Here is a 14,853-nt window from a genome sequence, read left to right on the forward strand (position 1 = left end):
TGAGATCAGCTACAGTTGTGCAGAAAGACATCCAGCAAATAAACAAGCTTCAGAGATTTATCATTGTGACAGATGAGTTTCCTCATACCTTGGTGATATGGAGAAGATGGCATGTGAAGAGGTTGTAAATAACTCCTTTTATTAGCAATGATGGACACGATGATGGAGAGGGGACACCAGCTCTGACCATCTGTCTAATAAAACAGGCAAATCCAGGCTCAGCAGCACTTTCAGAGTAGCATCTATATAAAATTAATAATAATTTAACATTTCTGCATCCAGCAAGAAGATATCTTTTCATCTATAGTAACTAAAGTATAGTTACCTTCTTGTGACGTCTAGGACACAGGAGTATTAGGTTATTGTGTACATGTTGGTAAGCTGTCTTGTGGCAACTGATGAACTGAAACAAATGAGTGTACTGTGTGAGCGACGAACATTACCTGTCCTTTTATTAACTGCACAGGGTGTCATGGGTCTGTAGCTCTGTCCACCGTTTTAGGGAACATATTTCGTTTTAAAGTAAGTTACAGGGCATTTCCCTGCTTTACCTTACCTGATCACGGGCAGGGCGTAGGTGTTGATAACCCGGATCTTGTTCTTACCGTTCAGCTGACTCCTCAGGACTTGCCTGACCCTCTGCAGGTACTTCGTGGTTGCAACTTTCCTAGCAGCTTCTTCGTGGTTGCCATTTGCCTGTGGGATTCCCAGGGACTTTTAGCTGCCCTTGATGTCTGCAATGTTGCCTTCTATTTGTACTGTTATTTCACGGTAGAAGGTAAATAAAACTGACAAAGCCAACCTGGTAGATTTAGTAGAATTGTTTTGAACCAATAATTTATAAAATCAAATGGCTATGAACCTCGAAACAAAAGAAATCAGCAAAATACTAGCTTTACTTTGCCAGCAGTATAATAATGACATAAAACTGCTTCAATAAAGCATTACTACATTTTCGCCTTTAAAAAAAAAAATTCTTCTTTTTTTTTAATGTTGGGTTGCTTTATCACATATATCACCAAATGGCAGAGCTTGGTCCAGATCCAGACGAAGTGCTCGTTCTGTCCAGACCAATAATCAGTGACAGAAAAAATTTGCCCGTAATGCATAAACCCAGAGCACTGTTTTATCAGTACACCATAAAACAATGGTCGCAGGTAAACCAGTCCCTACAGTAATCGCCTACTGTTTACGTAGTTAGGTAAGCCAATCAAACCCTAGCTTACTGCAGACACAAAATAGAGAGGAGCAGACAACTGAAGGTGAAAAAAGTTGATTCAGAAAATAGAAATTTTAAAATTGAAAAAGAATATTTTTATTATTTGCAAGTAAGGCCTGAAGTTCACTCTGTTACTCATGTGTCCTAATTTGAACAAAAACTTAAATATTACTATAATGAAAGGGAAATATATGGTTTCGATTTAACCCTAATCCATGGGATGAAAAAGACTTGAGATCTGGACCTTGTTGTGAAAGAAATCTTAGTAACCGGACCTGTTGGGTTTGTAATTGATTACCCCTGCTTTATCACATCATGTAAATTTTCACTTAATTAAAATGACATTGTGACACTGTAACTGGAATACACAAATTATAAATTGAAATTAAAATAATAATTTTTAAGGAATTAGAACACACTTACTTGTGTTTCAACATTTAATTCTGTTAATAGAAAACAACAACAAAACAATTGTCCCTCTCTCAACAATCTTTGTAACAAAACTTGAAATTATTTGCAACTACAAACTACAGTTTGCTATACAAATAAAAATGTTCTGCACAAAAAAATAGAACAAAAAAATATGCAGCAATTAGAATACATATAGGAACATATAGCAATGAAACCAAGGTTACTCAAAACTTAGAGTAAATTCAAAGCAGCGTGTGCACTGACTGCACTAACTCTGCAGGTAGCTTAGAAGGTAGAGCGCCTAGCATCACCTTAGAAGAGTTAGTTTAATGGCTTAATAGTTAACTGACACTGTTAACTATATGAAATACAATATTGTGTGTGATAAAAACAAAAAATAATAATGAAATGGCTATTGTATTATCCAGAGGGCATCACGTGGTCTTTAAGATTGTCAGAAAAGGTTTATAGCAGTCTTAAATGTGGATAACCCAGCCTGTTTAACCTAAAGTGATATTCAGGCAGGATAAAATTTGCAGATATCAAACTAAAGCATTTCAATTTTTTTTGTTTTCTGTTTTACAGTTTTGTAGTCAGCAGAACTGCAGAATTAAAACTAAAATTATTTACTCCCCAGATGTGAAATGGTCCAAAGTAGGTTTAGACATCAACAGCTGTCTGTCAGGCAGAGTTTTGGAAATATGAAGAGCCTTTCCTCAGGCTCCTTCTGAGCACTATGAACCACCTGGCATTTGAATGTGCAGCCTTGGTAATTCTTGGTGGGATTGAGTTTGAGGAAACTGAACATGGAGTACAGGCCGTTGACGTTCAGGCTGGGGGGAGTATTAAAGACACCAGAGACAACCTTGTCTCCATCTTTAGTCCATGTCACCAACACCTCCTCAGGACAAAAGTCTTTTATGTGCAGGTGCAAAGTACACTCTTCATTCACTTTAGGACACTGAGGTTCGTGGTTGATGAACATCACATCAGGGGGGGTTCCTGTTTGAACAAAGCAACACATGTAGTAAAGCATTATGGATATATTGATATTGAAGGATCATTTTGAATAACTCTTGTTTGTATAATTTTCAATGAGAAAGAAAATGCAAACTGTGGAATGGAAATAAAGTAGTAATTCAAAGTAAAATTTTAAATAATTAAATTGCTAATTACAAGTCTAAAGTATCCTACTGGTAACAAAAAAACCCAAAAAACTATAAGATGTGGTTGAAATTTAGGATAGTAAGTAGATTTAGGATAGTGAGGCATAGACAACAAAAAAGATACCATGACCCGCTACTTTCTAAAGTACCATTTTAAAGCTTCTGTCATCACCATCCTGGTTGTAAAACCCCAGATGTGATGAGGAGGACAAGTTGTTAGCCAATGAGTGTACAGTTTCACAGATCATCAGTAGCTAAAGCTAGTTTAGTCACTTTGTTTTATTTTCTGACATTTGGGAATTTGACTCCAGTTTCTTTTAACACATCAAAAAGAAACATAAACCTGTCATCATAGCTGATAGAAAAGTAGTCCTTTTTAACACTGACTAGTCTATCTTCCCAGAGCATCATGGTCTCTGCTACCTTTGACTCTGAAGGTCAGGTTGTGATTTACCATAAATTGCAATCAATTTAATGCCAGAAAGGGACCTCTTATATGCCTCTGACCATTTTCAGACTGATCTCTGACCAGTGCTGTGTGAACATATAACAGAAAACTTAGCAACAAACCAATTACAAATTGTATCTTTAGGCACCGTTTTCAGCCTGTGACACACACACCTGATTTATTCCAATTTCTATAGTTCAATTTTGAATCTATAACACAGTTATAGTCTTTTTACACCAACAAAAATTTCCATTAGCTGTCATATCTTAGCAGAAAGGTTCAGCGTGTCCTTAAAAACTTTGAGGAAACTACAAAACACGAAAGAGGACAAAAGAAAAAGTGGGAGGCCTTAAAACTATCTATAGGATTAGTATCATGTCCTTGAGAAATAAATTTGTAAACATTGTGGAGACTGTCATGTTTGGGGCTACTAGTGGTGTTTGGGATGTTGTCAAAATTGATAGAATTATGACCATGGAAAACTATCGGGAGCTATGCATGGTGGTATTTTTACTGTAGACATATTTCCATTTATGTCTGCATGTTTCATAAATCACTGCATCTAGGTCCCATTTCCTAGCAAGATATAAAGAAATGAGGGGGTGTCTCAAGACCTTTGCATACTACATCATCACCAGGACATTTTCTTAACCAGCTAATCTAATCAGAGAGGCTGAGGTCTTTTAACATCTCCAGGAAGCTCCTGAGGATGTTTTACCAGCTGGTGTTTGCTGGAGTACTTTTCTATGCTGTGGTGTGCTGGGGGAGCAGCACAGTAAAGAAGGACTCATCCAGGCTGGAGAAACTGATCAGGAAGGCTAACTCTGTGGTCGGCATGAAGCTGGACACTCTGGTGACAGTGGCAGAGAAAAGGACACTAAAGAAACTGCTGGACATTACGGACAATGCTGGGCATCCTCTGCACACGGTCATAAATAACCAGAGGAGCCTGTTCAGCGACAGGTTGCTTCTCCCAAAGTCAAGAACCAACAGACTTAAAAACTCCTTTGTCCCTGAAACTGAATTTCCTGGAGGAACCCACCCGAGGGATTAATAAAGTTTCATCTAATCTCATCTAATCTAAAACATTTGAAGCTGCTACCTTGAGTGTTGATGTGGTAAAAGACATCCTTGTACCCCGGAGCTTGGAAGCTGGAGTGGTAAACACGGCAAGTGTACATGGCCCTCTCATCCTCTATGGCCATGATGAGCTCGATCTTACTCCACACATTGTAGAGGCGGCTCTGGTCAGAGAAGGGGCCAAAGTGAGTGACGAGGTGGACCTTCTCCCCATCATTCCTGTACCATTCCAGGTCGATGTCCTGGGGGTAAAAGTTCTCCACGCGACAGCAGAGAACCAGCAGCCTCTCCACCTTTGGGATCTGAGGAATGCTGGAGATCTTAAGAAAAGATGGTTCCACTGGAAGTATGTGTGTGTGGTGGGAGGAGAGTACATGAGAAGAAAATGAAGTCAGTCAACAGGCATAATTTTATAATTAAATTATGTAGTCAAACATGCTAATGGTAGAAAAAGCTAAGATTGTGTCATACCACAAATACAGTTAGGTCCATAAATATTTGGACACGGACAACTTTTTTCTAATTGTGGTTCTGTACATTACTGCAACGGATTTGAAATGAAACCACTCAGATGGAGTTAAAGTGCAGACCTGCAGCTTTAATTCAGTGGGTTGAACAAAAAGATAAAAATAAAATGTGAGGAACCAAAGCAATCTTAACACAATCCCTTAATTACAGATGCTCAAAAGCAACAGGACAGATTGAATAACTGAAAATAAAATGTTCATTTCTAACACTTGTATGAAAACCCTTTGCTGGCAATGACAGCCTGAAGTCTTGAACTCATGTATGAACTCAGATGTTGGGCTTCCTCCTTTTTAGTGCTCTGCCAGGCTGTTACTGCAGCGGCTTTCAGTTGCTGTCTGTTTGTGAGCCTTTGTGTCTGAAGTTTAGTCTTCAGCAAGTGAAATGCTCTGTTGGGCTAAGATCAGGTGACTTGGCCATTCAAGAATATTCCACTTCTTTGCTTTAATAAACTCCTGAGTTGATTTGGCTGTTTGTTTGGGTCATTGTAAATCCATATTATGAAACACTGCCCAATCAATTTGACTCCATTTAGCTGGATTTAAGCAGACAGTATGTCCCTGAACACCTCAGAATTCATTCGGCTGCTTCTATCCTCTGTCACATCATCAGTAAACACTAGTGTCCCAGTGCCACTAACAGCCATGCACACTGCCTCTGCTGTGTTTTACAGATGATGTGGTATGCTTCCCCCCTGGAGAGTGTTGTTTACTTAATTGCTATTGTGAAGGGGTTTCTCATCGCCATGGAAATAATTCTGCAATCATCCACCACTGTTCACAAGTGCTTCTTTCTTTCTCAGGATGTACCAAACTGTAGATTTTGCCACTCAATTTATTGTACCAATATTAGGAGTGGGTTTTTTCTGTTTTCTCAGCTTCAGGATGGCTTCTTTTCAACGGCATGGAGCTGGCCACCTGTTTTCTGTTCACAGCAAAATCTTCCAAATGCAAGCACCAAACCTTAAATCAACTCCTGGCCTTTTATCTACTTAATTGATAATGACATAACAAAGGAATTGCCCACACCTGCCTGTGAAGTAGCACTTTGAGTGAACTGTCCAATTACTTTTGTTTTGATGCATGCTCAATCATCCAGGAAAGTAAATCTCCAAAAGTTGATTCTGTTCATCTGGACGTAGCATTTTGTGGGAGAAACGTTTCATCACTCATCCAGGTGACTTCTTCAGTCTCAGCTGACTGCAGGTTTCCAATCTTATAAACAGTACATTTGCATAATGACTGAAACCAGCCCACTGAAGGAACAATGGGCTGGGAGGTCAGTTCCTTAATCTTAACGTTTCTCCCACAAAACGCTACGTCCAGATGAACAGAATCAACCTTTGGAGATACACATAATGTTCAATGTCCATTGTCAAACTACAGTAAACAGGTAAAAAAACAAAACTTGTGTTAGTGTTCTAATATATCTGGACCAAACTGTAAATGATTGTCGTTAAATAACAATGAAAGTAGTTTTTTTCAGGATTGGCAAGACATGCAGCCCCAAATGAGATTGTTTAATTTAAATACAACAAAACAAAAAAAACCCAGAAGTTTCCAGTAACACAAACATTTAGTGCTTTCTTACAAATCCCCTTTGGGGTTGTGACAAGAAGATCTAGCATAAATTTTATCGTTGAATCTTTCATTAACCTCATGGGAAGTAAAAGCCAAAGATGAGGACTTTTGGAATGATGTCATCGGATATATGAATCAAAGATGTTTGGTGCGATTATGTCGCCTTATATGTAGACACCACTTAAAATAGGATCATGTGTTTATTTTCCCAAAATCTGGCAAACTTCCTATTTCATTTCATTTGTCTCTGGCTAACACAGAGAGACAGACAAACATTTATACTCACATTCACGCCTATGGGCAGTTTAGATTCACCAACTAACCCCAATAACTGCATGTCTTTGGGGACATGTGGGACTGTGGGAAGAAGCCAGAGAACCTGGAGAAAACCCAGCACATGTATAGAGAACATGCAAACTCTACAGAGGCCACAGCCAGTGCATTTGAACCAAGCCACTGTGCCTCCTAGTCTGGTATATAGCTATATATACTATATGTATATAAATTATGGTACAGAACTTAATTATATAATGTAATATAGATAAATAGAATTTCAACACAATCATTACTTCTTTTCTATAAATAGGATTAAATATGCCTACTGCACTTACTGGTACACGTGGATTGGGTCACGTGTTTCTCCAGTTAAACTTTTAGTTAGGATGCATGGCATTATGGGATTCCAACACAGTCTCATGACATTTCTCGAAATAGTTGTAATATTTAATCTTTAATCTATTGTTATTTGTTCCTGGAAACAAATTTTATAGTTTTTTTTTCTGTACCAGTTCATGTCCATTTGCACATATTGAATATTTCCCACTTTTAAAGGTTGCATTTTAGTGATAAGAGGAATTGGGGGCGGAGTTAAAAACTTTTGCCACTGTGCTGTGTACGACAATTTCAAGTCATACACATCACAGATTTTCAAACAGCTTGTTTGAGGTTAGGGATTAAAAACTTATAATTAGAAAAAGATTGTGGTTTGGGAAGAATAGCTTTCTTTTCTCAGTGTGATACTTTGTGTTTCTCTGAAACATCATGCTTCTGTCATGAAATATCCTCCCTATTAAAAGAACTTTAATTACAAATCCATGCTCACACTCACATAAAACGTAACAGTTTGTGTGCACATGAACATGTTTTCTTATGAAACCGGGCTGAGGATTTCCCCACTGAGCTGAATTCTCAGAGTGCCCTGTCTGATAATCTGCTCCCAAAGCCAAAACTACTCACCTTTAACCTTGACTGTGGTCTCCCTTCTGAAGCTCCTGTCCTTGCACCACACTACACACTGGTATTTGGTTTGGTCTTCAGTAACAGTCAGAAATACAGGCAGGAGAGATGTGTGATTTTTGCCATCTGACTGCAGACTAGCCCGTTCGCTGAGATCCTCAGTCTCCAGCAGGGAATCTGAAGAACCTGACTCTGACTGAATCACTGAGTCTGGACTGGTTCTTTGTTTAAACCATTTCACTTTGAGCTCCCACCTTGTGGCTCCCTGAATGGTGCACTTCAGTTCTGTGGGTACCTGAGCGTATATGATGTTGGGCTGACTGATTTCCGAAACATTAAATGGAACTGTGAAGAGAAATAGCAGCATTTTCTTTTCATTTTAATGAAATCAAACTTTTTCAAAATCAAACAAACTTTATGATATCTAGGTAAAACTTTAAAGGGATGGTAATAAAGGGATAAAAAAGGCTCCCTAAATACAGAATTGAATTTAAAATCCTTCTCATCAGATAGAGGGTCTTGAATAATCAGGCTCTGTTTTATCTTAAAGGCTTCATAGTATCGTATCACCCCAACAAAGTAATTCACTTTCAGACTGCGGGCTTACTTGTGGTTCCTAAAGTATTTGAAAGTAGAATGGGAGGGGTAGAACAGGAGGCTTTCAGGCCTCTCTTCTGTGAAACCAGCTTCCAGTTTGGATTTGGGAACGAACACCCTCTCTACTTTTAAGATTAGGCTTACAACTTAAGCTGTAGTTTTTCCCTTAATTTACACATAGTTGCCAAATTTGTTAAATCTGTAGACATCTTTAATGTGAACATCTGACATTATCGCATTCAAATAAGACCAAGCAAAGCAAATTATCAAAATTTAACAAAAGAAATGTGCTTGTGTTGATACATACCTTTGTAAAAATATCTGTAGAGATATAAAGATCCTCCAGTAACACAGGTGACCAGTAGCAAAGTTATTGCACTTGTAACAGCTATCACAGTGGCTGTACTGTGAAGCGGCTCTGATGGAGCTGAAGGAAAAGCACATGAAAGTAACATAGTAAATATTAAATGGAATGGTTCTTATATGGTGCTTTTCTTCTCTACTGGAAAACTCAAGTGAACTACAGGCGCTTTTGCTTTGTACTTTGCTTTTTTGTGCTTCCTGTCTAATATTCACACGCACTCATACGCCAATGAGCAACTTTTGGTTCTTGTCCAACGATACTTTGCCATGCAGACTGGAGCAGCCAGGGATCAAACTATCAATCTTCTGATTACCTGCGCTACAGTATACCACTATGTATCTATGAAATCAAGCGATCCAAAGAATAAATGAATAAAATCCCACCTTGAACAGCCAGTGTTACAGATCGGTTGTACAGACCATTGTAGGTCTGGTGCTCAACTTGGCAGATGACATGTATTTCTCCACCCCTTAGAACTGAGGAGTGCAGCGTGATGCCACTACGAATGCTGTAGGTGCCATCTGGATTGTGTACAGCCAGCTCATTGCATACACGGGACAGTTGGCCCAACCCTGCATGGATGGTCTGGGTGCCATTTTGGATCAGCCACGTCACAGCCACTTTCTCTGGGTAGAAACCTGTTACATCACACTGTATGGTTTTCTCCTGTCCTTCTCTCACTGTTGCCTTTTCTGGGAGCAACACTGAAGGCAGAGCTGAAGGTGTACGGTTCAGAAACAGATATTACATTGTTATCATTAAAATTATTTAAAATGATTGTGCTTGAATTCGACAATTTGCACAAAAATGGATATAATGTCACTAATTGTTTTGTGCATCTTGGTCTTGAAGCTATGAAGACCATAAAGTCCTCAGTAACACATTTATTATTAATCAAGTGAGCAGTTGGGTAATTTTCTTAAAAAGAAAGTACACCCTCGTTCAATGCTAAGGTTTTATAGGCATAATAAAAATATCCAGTAAAGACAATCACAGATTAACATGGCATGTTACGCCATTATTTATTTAACAAAAACTAAGCCAAGATGCAAAACCACCTTTAGCTGCACCCATCCATCGCTTATGTAACGAATGACCACTGTACAGGATTCAGTACAGCCCAAGTTTGTTATTTTCATTTATCAAAGCTTAACATGGAAGCTCTGTAGAGCACTAGTGGGATCTTCCAGCAGCAAACACAACTGGCAGATCTCCATACCGTGCTGCTGATAAGCTGCACGCTGGAATTTTTACAACTTTGAGACAGTTCATTTAGGTTTGCAGGCAACTGTTTGTGCACACACACACACACATATATATATATATATATATATATATATATATATATAACTGTAAATCTTATGAGAATACTACCTTTTTATAGTTCAGCCTGTTCCACAGGGTCACCTTGTTTAAACTTTGCATAAATTTCATACAGCGTGATGTCTTAAACAAAAAATAACCTGCAGCTTGTCTGTTTGGTGAAGCTCGCTGACATCTGAAATGTCAATTTTTAAATTACCTGCAACTTCACGTTAAAGTTCCTCCTTTTTTGTATTATTAAGCTAGATAAACACTGTGGCTTTCTTGGCCCATATAACTCTCAGGCGTACCGAGCACTTTCAGAGCAGTGGACTCTGTGTAGATCAGAGGGTTGATGACTCTGCAGGTGTACAGTCCTTCATCTCCTACAGTGACATTATGAAGCTGCAGCGACGCATCACTCTGACGCAGGCACGTTTCATTCACCACAGAGCCTTCTTTGTACACATGAGCTCTTCCATCTTCCAGCGTGTACACCATGCTCTTCTTTGCGTGTTTGTCCACCATGTTCCATTCAATACTAAGAGCACTCCACTCCACTAGCTTATGCGGTGTGTCGAACATGCAGCTGAGCGTTACCTCATTGCCCACTAAGACACTGAGCTCTCTGGTGATCTCAGCCAAGGAACCTGGAAGGAGTCATGTAGACTTTGAGAACGAAAAGGACAGAGCTGTCATTTACAAGCCGGAACACTGACAAACACTCACCTTTACAGTACAAGGCAAGAACCATGAGTTTAATCGTCATGTTTGTAATACGCTGCTGATCCATGGGGTCTCAGATGTTACCGTCTCTGTAAATTAAAAATGAAAGCAACATGTGACACATTCGTTTTTACTTGGGTGTGTTCGCACAATTCAAACACAGCTAACTGAAGATCACGTGGTGCGTTACAAATCCTGTGTTATTAAGCATGGTTGTGGTGGCTAAACATTCACCTTAAGTGTCTGCTTATCAGTCATAGTGCACCTCCTCTTGGACTTTGACCTGCCTACCTGACTTCTAGTGCCATTCAGACTCAGAATTTTAACTGCAGAAGAAAACCAAAGAGGCACAAGGAGAATCTGCAAACACTATCCACAAAGGCTCCAGCCAACCATGAAATTTAAACCCAAAACCCTGTACGTATGTCGTCACCAGTAAGTTCTGGTTTGGTCTAACCATTACAAATTGGTACTCGTGAAAATTTCTGGTAATTTCTATTCCAAAGTTTGTTCTGCATCCAACATGTTCACTGTATTGCTGTAAGGTCTTTACCTTACAATATAAAGCTCCTTGAGGCAACCGTTGTTGGAATTTGCTGCTATATAATTAAAACTGACACTTGAATAGCTGACTGTTCTCTACAAGTAACCTTCTCCGTGATTGAGGAAACACTCATTTCTTTCTTTTTTTTCTTTTTTTTTTTTTTTTATAAATGACATCAGAAACAGCAGTATGCGACATTACGTGATGGCAGAGCTTCAGTTCATCCTTTGTCATTTTTTTTTTTTTTTTAATAAATAGGACAGGGGGAATGAATGAGAGAAAGAGGGGGAGAGAAAGAAAGAAAACCAAAGGGGAGAAGAGACGGTGAGAAGGGGGGGGAAGAGAGAGAAAAAAAAAAAAAGAACTCCTGGGTCACCTGTATGGAGAAAAAAAAACAAACAAACAAAAAAAACAAACAGAGGAGACAGCAAACAACAAAGAGCAACATAATAATAGAGAAAACAAAGCACCATCACAATAAACTAGCTAGCCATAGATATCAATATTTACTAAATAATAAACGATATTGTGCAGCACGCAAGATAGACAGCGCACAGTGTGCTTTGAGGCAGCAGCCAAGAAAGCTTTAGTCCGCGTCTGTGAATACCCATGTGTGCATACCTGTGTGGATCAGCATGCTTGCATTCCAAAGGTTTCTCCATGTAATGGAGGAGTGTGGGGGGGCCACAGCCCCGTCCTCCAGGGTGTGAAGCGGGTATGGAGGAGATCAAAACTCCAGACATCCAGAGGCCCCCAGAACACAAGAGACCATGGAAGACCAACAGAAGGAAACACTCATTTCTGCCGTCTTTAAAATCCTGCATGACTGCTTCAGCTTATCAGTGCTCATGTCAAAAGGAATGCAGTAGTTTTATAAAGTTCTTAATACTAAATTGATCCACTTGTGTGTGTGTTCATAAATTCAGTTTACCGGTTCCATTTTTCATGGAACACAAACTACTTGATATATATACACACATATCTATCTATGTATGTCTCAATTCCCTTTCGCCCCTACGGGCAGTCTATCCTTCAAGCTTGGGTCCTCTACCTGGGAGCCTGACCCTCAAACCTTGAGGATACTGAGCAGTACCTTAGGTGCTTTTATATAAATCACCACATAAACTGCAAGATCTGAGGCCCCATTTATTAGAAATATTGTTATATTCAATTACAATTTTTGCATAATGTTAATTTACAGACTGTGCACAACAGTGTCTTAATTTCAGCGTTATGAAATTCCACAAGTCTGCCCCTGTACACACATGGGGAGTATCTTCACCCCACCATTGACCTCTTCCTTCCCCTCAACCGAACCTCGTCAAGCTTTTTAATGACAGCTGATGACTTCTTGGATGACGCTGTGTAGCTTTTCAGCAGCTTCTCAAACAGTTCCTCTGTGTTGGGGTGGGTACTGAGGAAGGCTTTCTCCAGCACATACAAGTCCACACCCTTATCCTCGGGCAGAGCAGAGATGTAACTCAGACCAAAATCTATGAGGACCAGGTCGGATTCTCCTCCCTCTGGGCTGGGTCTCAGCAGCATGTTGGAGGTGGTCAGGTCTCCGTGGATGACATCTTCATCGTGCATTTTAGCCAGGACCTGCCCCACGCGCTCGGCCAGCCTCTGCAACTTCAGCTCCTTGCAGGAGTCAGACTGTTGAGCAGATGCAATATAGTCACGCACAGTTGAGGAACCCACAATGTCCTCCAGGAAGATACAGTGGCAGGTATAGTCCACAAAGTAGACTACAGGGGCAGATATTCCTGTGAAGAAGAAAAAGTCTGATTTTACAAACTTTGTGTGACTACAATACCATTCAATTATCGATTAAGGTTTGTGTGTGGCTAAAAGATGTTTCAGTGTGGGCGGAGCAGATTTTAGAGAAAATGTTCAGATCCATGTTGAATAGATAACACAGAAGTTGAGAATGCACAACAAAACATAAGAGATAAAATGTGAGAAGGGTTGAATTTGTAATTTTTCATGAAGCTGACTTTATGCAGAAGCTGTGACTAAACATCTGTGGAAGCATTTGCTCATCTATTGTGCCCCCTTGTGGAGAAGAAGGGGTTTGTACACAACATATACCAACTATGAGTTATGTAGGGATCACTTTCTTGCATTTGAATGAAACGAGCAAAGGAATAAACACATTCCACTTTGTTGTTGGCTGCTTAATCATTTGGTCACAAACCAGAAAACTAAATCATCGTGCAAGTATAAATATTCACAGATCTGAAGCTTCCAACAAGATAGAACCGCTGCTGTGTACGTCTCTGCAGACTGAATATCGTCTGTTGTTCAGATAATAAACGCAATTTAGCTGAAAAGTCAATCTGGCGTAATCATTGACTCACGACCAGCAAAGCCAACAGTCTATCCAGTGGGTTAGTTGGCTACAAATATTCTTAAACCACCTTAGGGTGGTGCTAATTGGATCACCTCCACCAGCGGAGGACTTGCCTGCTCTCCGACACCGTAATATGGCGCGGACCTCCTGCACGGTCCTGCGGTGTGTCAGCTTTTCGTCTAAGGCTGGGTGTCTGTAGCGTTTAGGGAACCTTTCCTTCACTATTGTTGGCGTTCCCAGAAACTCGGCCCGGTACACCCGGGCTTCTGCCCCTTGCTTCAACAACTCTGCTTGCCTGAGGAACTCAGGGACCGCCATGTTGCTCTCCCGCGCCATGTTTACTTCCTCCTCCTCCGTGCTCTTTTTTTACGTCTGCCACCTAGCGACCACAAAAATACCTACACATAAATACAGAGAAACGTTTTCGATGTAGAGCACATACACACAAATAATACACAAAATATACACAAATAACCTATGACTCACAAAGTTCACGCCATCTAAAACCGGCTTCTTGAACATGACTCGGGTTCACTGTACATAAAGAGGCCTTCATTGTTACTATTAATGCAATAGACCACCTTTTGAATGTGATTCAAATCATGGAGCTGACAAATCTGCAGGAGCTGTGTGATGGCAGCATGTCAACATGGACCAAACTCCCCAAAGAATGTTTTCACCACCTTGCAAAAACAATGCCTTTGAAAACTAAGGCAGTTCTGAGGGGAAAGGCGGTACAACACGGTGTACCTAATAAAGTGACCAGTTAGTGTATTCATTCAATTCGATTCATTTATATAGTGTCAAATCATAACAACAGTCGCCTAAAGGCACTTTATAATGTCAAGACCCAGCAGTAATAATAGTATTAACATTTTAAGTGTAGCTTGCATTGATACAACCTGTTACATCCATATCAGCATTTTCAAATTGAAGACAGCCGTCGGCCATTCTGCTGCTTACCTAAACCCTTCAATCCCAGTTCTGAGCGGGTGTGGGTTTTTTTGTTTTTATTGCTTTGTCGCAGTCATGTTTGGTGAGGATGATTTTATTTAACAGCTTTACTCCTGGCACCTGATAACCACTCCGAGTTATTTGCCATTACTGACAAAATACAAGATGGGGTCAGGATGAAAAACTGTTCAGCAAATTAAGGATAAAGTAGAATTTGTAAATCCTGTGGCTTTGTTATATCACTTTTCTTTTCTTTTTCTTTAAGTAACTCAAAGATCCCTGAATCTATTTCTGAGAGGATTATGAAAAAGAAAAGACATTGACAGAATTTTCAAAGGAAAACAATTT

General features: G+C 39.7%; 2 protein-coding genes across 4 annotated transcripts in view; both read right to left on the reverse strand.

Moving 5' to 3' along the window:
- Positions 1–1,422: 1,422 nt before the first annotated feature.
- LOC308401934 (uncharacterized protein) overlaps positions 1,423–14,853 on the reverse strand; it is a 565,304-nt gene continuing 551,873 nt past the window's right edge. Inside the window, exons 1-8 of one of the 3 annotated variants that reach the window (XM_080890405.1) lie at positions 11,820–11,863; positions 10,658–10,743; positions 10,240–10,578; positions 9,010–9,342; positions 8,570–8,689; positions 7,666–8,010; positions 4,347–4,664; positions 1,423–2,632 (exon numbers count right to left, since the gene is read on the reverse strand). In XM_080890405.1, the coding sequence (XP_080746531.1) occupies positions 2,298–2,632; positions 4,347–4,664; positions 7,666–8,010; positions 8,570–8,689; positions 9,010–9,342; positions 10,240–10,578; positions 10,658–10,721 (1,854 nt within the window). In that variant the 5' untranslated portion in view covers positions 10,722–10,743; positions 11,820–11,863 and the 3' untranslated portion in view covers positions 1,423–2,297. Of the gene's footprint in view, positions 2,633–4,346; positions 4,665–7,665; positions 8,011–8,569; positions 8,690–9,009; positions 9,343–10,239; positions 10,579–10,657; positions 10,744–10,888; positions 11,780–11,819; positions 11,864–14,853 lie in introns of those variants that run through there. The other 2 variants (XM_080890404.1, XM_080890406.1) reach the window with 2 other exon arrangements.
- tp53rk (TP53 regulating kinase) lies at positions 12,325–13,916 on the reverse strand. Its single transcript, XM_080890409.1, has 2 exons — positions 13,665–13,916; positions 12,325–12,964 (listed from the first exon to the last, which is right to left on the reverse strand). The coding sequence occupies exons 1-2, from the start codon at positions 13,885–13,887 to the stop codon at positions 12,477–12,479; spliced, it is 711 nt and encodes a 236-aa protein (XP_080746535.1). The 5' UTR covers positions 13,888–13,916; the 3' UTR covers positions 12,325–12,476.

The sequence above is a fragment of the Rhamphochromis sp. 'chilingali' genome, assembly GCF_963969265.1.
Source record: "Rhamphochromis sp. 'chilingali' genome assembly, chromosome: 9".
Classification (NCBI taxonomy): domain Eukaryota; kingdom Metazoa; phylum Chordata; class Actinopteri; order Cichliformes; family Cichlidae; genus Rhamphochromis; species Rhamphochromis sp. 'chilingali'.

What these genes read in the sequence shown, in the direction of transcription:
- tp53rk (XM_080890409.1), bottom strand. Translation starts at nt 13,887, where the DNA reads ATGGCGCGGGAGAGCAACATGGCGGTCCCTGAGTTCCTCAGGCAAGCA. An exon ending in ATTACGGTGTCGGAGAGCAG is followed by an intron (nt 12,965 to 13,664) that starts GCAAGTCCTCCG and finishes TCTTCTTCACAG; the next exon opens with GAATATCTGCCCCTGTAGTC.